Consider the following 7,113-nt stretch of genomic DNA (forward strand, 5'->3'; position numbering starts at 1 on the left):
ATTCTACACTAAAGGAATATGCAAATATGGAAAATTAGGAGCAAAATGCCATTTTCTGCATCCTTGAAAATGCAGGAACATGTTGGCGAGGGGTACATGCCGTTTTGGAACAGGGTGTAGATACTTCCACCCGAAATTATGTCAATTTTCAATTGGGACAAAAAATGCTACAATCTTCAGTGTCTGGAATTCCATGTGAGAGGTACACAGCGTTATAGACGGGAAGATCAATATGACACTACTGGAAATTTTTTAGAGGAAGGCAGAAACAGAGTAATAAATATAAGAGAGAGGAACAGTCAGATGGAACCACTACAGGATTACAGAGGGGAAGGGAGATACCCACAAGACTGGAATACAAACTATCAACAATCACACAGGTACTACACCACACAACACCCGTCCTACTACCAAAACTGGGCGAATCACTTCCAAAACAACACACCTTGGACGCAAACACAGTGGCCTCCTTACCAGAGCCTCAGATATTAACACCAAGTAAGGCATCCATCACTTCCACTAACACGATAACATCATTTATATTTGCCAACATCCAGGGTATGAAAACACGCAAATCCAACAAAGTTTACTTTATTGATGGTCTCCTTCATGAGGCAAATGCAGTGTTTGCAGCCCTAACAGAAACCCACACAAAGGACTACCATGATGGTGAAATATGGATCTCAGAGTACAATCTTTTTAGATGTGATAGGAAACACCGGCTTCAGGGTGGGGTCAGCCTCTACATCAAAGACACACTCATCTGTACTGAGCTGCTAAACACCTCAAATGATATGGGGGAAGTGCTGATAATCGAAATAGAGATTCTAAATGTAGTTATTGTCCTTGTATATAAGTCACCGGAGGTAAACCCTCAGCAGTTTAAAGACCAACTAATGAAAATAGAACACTGCTTGGAAAACCTCACAAATCCAGCTCCGAACATCATCCTGCTTGGGGACTTCAACCTACGGCACCTGAAATGGAAGCACCTGGCTAATACAGTAATATCAGAAAGAATACCAGGAAGTAGCCTAAATGAACAGGCACATGCAAATGACCTGCTACGGATGTGTGACAGGTTTGCCTTAAACCAGCAAATAGTAGAACCAACTAGGAAGGAGAACACGCTGGACCTCATTTTCACTAATAATGATGAATTGATCAGGAACATAATGATTACAAATACCTGTTACTCAGATCACAACTTAATTGAAGTTATGACAACCATGGGGAGTAGACCTTCAAAACCAGTCCAGATTCCCGGTGGAGGAGATTTCAGCAAATTCAACTTCAATAATAAACAGATAAACTGGGAGCAAATAAACCAGGACTTCACAGAAATAAACTGGGAAGAACAGCTAGAAAATGCGAACCTGAACCAGTGTCTGGAAAAAATAAGCTCAGTAGCACTAGAAATATGTTCAAACCGCATACCCCTAAGAAAAAAAGAGGAAGAGATGCAGATTGGAACGGGAACGTCGTTCCCTATATAGGCGAAGAAAACGAATCGCGGAACAACTTGAGAGTCGCACCCTATCTCAAGAACGGCGAAGAAGGTTAGGTAAAGAAATAGAAACAGTTGAACTCAAGCTACAAGAATAATACAAAAACCAGGAGAGGCAAAGAGAGGAAAAGGCCATCAGTGAAATAGAGAGAAATCTGAAATATTTTTTCTCCTGTGCAAAATCAAGATAAAAAACCACATCTAGTATCGGGCCCCTGCGAAAGGGAGATGGAACTTTCACCGATGACAACAAAGAAATGAGCGAGCTACTGAGGAAGCCGTACGACTCTGTTTTCAGTGAGCCATTAAACGCACTAAAGATTGATAACCCAAATGAATTTTTCATGGATATGATACCAATATCAAATCATATATCAGACGTCACCCTATCCCCACTGGATTTTGAAGAAGCCATAAACAGTATGCCTATGCACTCTGCACCAGGCCCGGATTCTTGGAACTCCATATTCATCAAGAACTGTAAAAAACCATTATCGCAGGCCCTCCACATTCTGTTACCTTGAAGTTACCTTGAGATGATTTCGGGGCTTTAGTGTCCCCGCGGCCCGGTCCTCGACCAGGCCTCCACCCCCAGGAAGCAGCCCGTGACAGCTGACTAACTCCCAGGTACCTATTTACTGCTAGGTAACAGGTGCGTTCAGGGTGAAAGAAACTTTGCCCATTTGTTTCTGCCTCGTGCGGGAATCGAACCCGCGCCACAGAATTACGAGTCCTGCGCGCTATCCACCAGGCTACGAGGCCCCCTTTGATAACAAAGGGATGTCTCTGTGGAGACAAAGCCTAGATACTGGCGTTATTCCTGATATACTAAAAACAGCAGAGATAGCACCACTTCATAAAGGAGGAAATAAGGCAGAGGCAAAAAATTACAGACCGATAGCACTAACATCGCACATTATAAAAATTTTTGAGAGAGTGCTAAGAAGTAAGATCACAAAATACATGGAATCACAGCATCTCCATAACCCCGGACAACATGGTTTCAGAACAGGGCGCTCTTGCCTGTCGCAGTTGCTGGACCACTATGATATGGCATTAGATGCTATGGAAGACAAACAAAACGCTGATGTAATTTACACAGATTTCGCAAAAGCTTTTGATAAATGTGACCATGGCATTATTTCACATAAAATGCGTTCAAAAGGAATTACCGGAAAAATAGGCAGATGGATCTACAATTTCCTGACCAACAGAACCCAATGTGTAATAGTCAACAAAATAAAATCCAGCCCATCAACCGTGAAGAGCTCAGTCCCCCAGGGTACTGTGCTTGCTCCAGTACTTTTTCTCATTCTCATATCGGACATAGACAAGAACACAACCTATAGCACTCTATCCCCTGGAAACACAAACCGAAACTGTCTCTGTTTTCCGCTTGTTACAACTTGAAATAAAGTTGTTACATCTTGGCTTAACGTGTTTATGACGTATTAGAACGTTGTTACAACTTGCTATATTGGTTGTTATAACTGGTTAGGAGGTGTTAAAACTTGCTCGAACGTTGTACCAACGTCGTAGTTTCGGTGTATGTTTGGTGGGGATCATCCTTTGCAGATGACACTAGGATCTTCATGAGAGTAGGCAACATAGAGGACACGGCACACCTCCAGTCAGATGTAGATCAGGTCTTTCTATGGGCTACAGAAAATAATATGGTGTTTAACGAAGATAAGTTCCAGCTCATGCGCTATGGAAAAAATGAAAATATAAAAACGGAAAACACATACAAAACTCGGTCAAATCATAACATAGAACGTAAAGGCAATGTAAAGGATCTGGGTGTACTCATGTCAGAAGACCTTACATTTAAAAAACACAATAAAGTATCCGTCACAATTGCAAGAAAAATGACAGGTTGGATAACAAGAACTTTTCACACTAGAGATGCTATACCAATGATGACACTTTTCAAAATGCTTGTGCTCTCTAGAGTGGAGTACTGCTGCACAATGACAGCCCCTTTCAAAGCTGGAGAAATTGCTGACCTGGAGAGCGTACAGAGAGCCTTTACTGCTAGAATCCACTCAGTAAAACACCTAAACTATTGGGACCGACTAAAGAGCCTAAATCTGTACTCCCTTGAGCGCAGGCGGGAGAGATACATAATAATTTACACGTGGAAAATATTAGAGTGGCTGGTCCCAAACTTGCACACAGAAATAACATCACATGAGACCAGAAGACATGGCAGGATGTGCAGAATACCCCCGTTGAAAAGCGGAGGTGCAACAGGTACTCTGAGAGAGAACTCTATCAACATCAGAGGCCGAAACTGTTCAACACGCTTCCGCTACACATAAGGGGCATAACTGGCAATCCCCTCACAGTGTTCAAGAGAGAACTGGATAAGCACCTCCAAAGGATACCTGATCAACCAGGCTGTGACTCATACGTCAGGCTGCGAGCAGCCGCGTCCAACAGCCTGGTTGATCAGTCCAGCAACCAGGAGGCCTGGTCGACGACTGGGCCGCGGGGACGCTAAGCCCCGGAAGCACCTCAAGGTAACCTCAAGGTAAGGAGGTTCCGGAGTCTTCCTGGCTGGCAGACTGCCCATTCTTTTCGTTGGGGGCGTGGCATGGGTTCTGTTGGACCCGCATGCTTGAGTGGCGAGAAACTTCTACCGTTCTGCAGGTTTACCTGTGGGACAAGTTTGAGCAATTACTGTACAATTTAATTTTTATCTGGGGGACAAGTTTGAGCACCTTAACCCATAAGCACTGTGCTACACCAACCGAGAAAACTTGGTCGGTGGAAAACCTTCGCCAACCAAAAAAACAACTTTTGAATATTTCGTACCCATTCAAAATGCGTGCGCGGTAGGTTCAGTAAGAAATGGACCTCGAGTGAGAGGCAGCCATCTTAAAAAAATTCCCAGAATGCCCTAGGGCTGCTGGCTAGGTTGAGGTTAGTACTGAGTGAGCAACAATGGGTGGCGCATGTGCCTCTGGCTCCCAAACACCTGTCCGACGTGGTGTTGAAGATAGATGAACAGTGTTAGTGGTTTCCATAGTGGTGTTTTCCGTAGATATTTTCAAGAATAGCCGATTCTTTTCCAAAATGGTTGAATCTCTTCCTGGTTGTCCGAATCTCTTCCAGAATGACTGAATCTCTTCCAGTGAGGGTCCTTTCAAAGAGATCTTTTTAATTGTAACCCCTCCTGTTACCTGTTAAAAAAATTCATTATAATTACAATATGTACAGTTTCACACACTATTTACACAGTAACACACTGTATTACATACTCAGTAATTCGGAAGTGAGTAATAATCAACGAAGTAGTCCATGGTACACAGCGCGACTTTGCTCTCAGTGCACCAGGTACAGATAAATTTTCGCTTCCTGTTTCTTCATTCTGTGTGCTTGCAAATAACGTACTCACATACACCCTTGGCTTTAGTACTTGTAGGTTGTATGTAGCCAAGCTTGTAAAGCATGAGGTAGTATTGAAAAGATTATAGGAAAATATCAATTTGTAAGATAGTCTTGAAAAGATCGCTTTGTATGGTCCTACACAGGAAGAAATTCAGCTTGCCTCAAAGAGTGTCCATCAGTCAGAAAAAAATTCAGCTAGCCTTAAAGAGTATCTGTCAGTCAGGAAGAGATTCAGGTATTCTTGAAAATATCTATGGAAAACACCACCATGGAAGCTGCTAACACTGTTCATTTATACTACTTGTATCAGAAGCATCATCACTGAATGCAGAAAATAATTCATCTATGAATCATCTAAATAAATTGTAGATAGCATAGGATTGCAAGGGTGACGCTCAGAGCTACAACTGGATACACTCACTGTATCGTCCTCATAGGTGCTATATAACTTGCATCCAAACTTTGTGTTAGGTCCTTATTGCGCCTAGCTTCACCAATATTATGACCCTTATGTTCTTAAAATAATAAGGTTTGAATTTCACCGACAGCGTTATCTCTCAACACCGCGTCGGACAGGTGTTTGGGAGCCAGAGGTGCATGCGCCACCCATGGTTGCTCATTCAGTACTAACCCAGTCAGCAGCCCTAGGGCATTCTGGGAATTTTTTCCAAGATGGCTGCCTCTCACTGGAGATCCTAAGAGTCCATTTCGTACACAACCAACCTTGTACACATCTAGAATTGGTACCGAAAAATCAAAAAGTGTTTTCTCGGTTGGCGCAGTTTCCCGCTGACTGAGAATACTCGGTTGGCGCAGTTAAGTGGTTAAACCCACTTGATGGTAAGCACTTCTCAAGTCTAGCGTGCTGTATACTTTAAATCTAGCAACATTATTCACAATCTCAAATATATGCGGTAAGGGGTAGGCATCAAGCCCCGTGATTGTTTGTGAAGTCAAGATTGATTGATTGTGAATAATCTGCAACCATTCTTTTCTTGTGATGTTCTCCTTTAGTTACTAATACCTGGGCTCTCCATGGAGAATGACTGGGTCTAATTATCTCTTCATGTAGTATCCGAGCGGTCTCAGATTCAATAAACAACTTGTCAGCCTCAGAATAGCGTCTGGATTTTACAGCAATCGGCTTGCAGTCTGGTGCTAAATTACTGAAGAGAGATGGAGCCAGAACTTTGACGGCAGCTAATCCACATATTCTAAGGGGAGGTCTATCTGCTCCAAAAGCCATCTCGAGCACAGAATGATTTTGTAAGAAGTTATGGCCCAAAATCACATCAGCGCACAAATCGGGTAACACTTTGAGATTCACACCATGGTACGTTTCTCCTTGCAATTCTAAGTCTACAGAACACTGACCGAGGAATTTTGAAGAGAACAATACAGTAGCCATAGAAACTGCCCCATTGTCAGGATAGACGAGTAACCCACTCTGCTCGGCAATATTCTTATGAATAAAGTTCTCAGAGCTACCAGTGTCAATCAGTGCACTGACTGGAATACCATTGATCTTAGAGCTAAGCACTGATTTATTGAGACAAGAGGGCGAAGTCCCAGCTAAAGTAGCGAGCATAGCAGCGGATTGTTGGGTGTTTGAAGCACTCTTAGACTGTTTCAGAGATCGGCAGACCTTAGCATAATGACCCTTTTTCTTGCAATACATACACAGAGCCTCTCTAGCTGGACATCGACTGCAAGGATGTCGAGTATGACCACAAAAGAAGCACTTTAAGCCAATAGTTGTAGATGCAGAAACTGTTTCAACTTTTTCTTCTGCACTTTCTTGTCCTGAGTCCTCCAGGTCTAATGAGAGTGCCATGGCAGCGTTTGTAGCCCCTGGCTGAGCATAAGAAGCAGAAAGTTTCAGTGCCGTTTCTAGAGTGTGAGCCTGGTCAAAGGCTGACTGTAAGTCTAAAAGTTTTATTTTCAAGTAAGCGCTGCCTTATTGTGGCAGAACCTAGCCCATTAATGAAAGCATCTCTCACATAGTTATCACAAGCTTCTACAGCAGTCACTGCTTTGAACTGGCAATCTTTAGCTAATAACTTTAATGCCTGAAGAAACTGGTTAAGCAACTCACCGGGTTCTTGGCGTCGTGTTGCAAGCACATGCCTTGCAAATACTTCATTCTTGGGCTTCACAAACAATTCTGTTAGGGATTTTTCAGCCGCGTCATACGTAGTGCAGTCAGCTATGTA

At 42.9% G+C, this 7,113-nt stretch overlaps 1 protein-coding gene across 1 annotated transcript; it reads right to left on the reverse strand.

The window, feature by feature from the left end:
- Positions 1-5,828: 5,828 nt before the first annotated feature.
- On the reverse strand, positions 5,829-6,734 carry LOC138356305 (uncharacterized). Its single transcript, XM_069312280.1, has one exon. The coding sequence runs from the start codon at positions 6,732-6,734 to the stop codon at positions 5,829-5,831; it is 906 nt and encodes a 301-aa protein (XP_069168381.1).
- Between the last annotated feature and the right edge of the window lie 379 nt (positions 6,735-7,113).

The sequence above is a fragment of the Procambarus clarkii genome, chromosome 71 (assembly GCF_040958095.1).
Source record: "Procambarus clarkii isolate CNS0578487 chromosome 71, FALCON_Pclarkii_2.0, whole genome shotgun sequence".
NCBI lineage: Eukaryota > Metazoa > Arthropoda > Malacostraca > Decapoda > Cambaridae > Procambarus > Procambarus clarkii.

Bases quoted from the DNA above. Each gene is read 5' to 3' on its own strand.
- LOC138356305 (XM_069312280.1), bottom strand. From the start codon at position 6,734: ATGGCACTCTCATTAGACCTGGAGGACTCAGGACAAGAAAGTGCAGAA.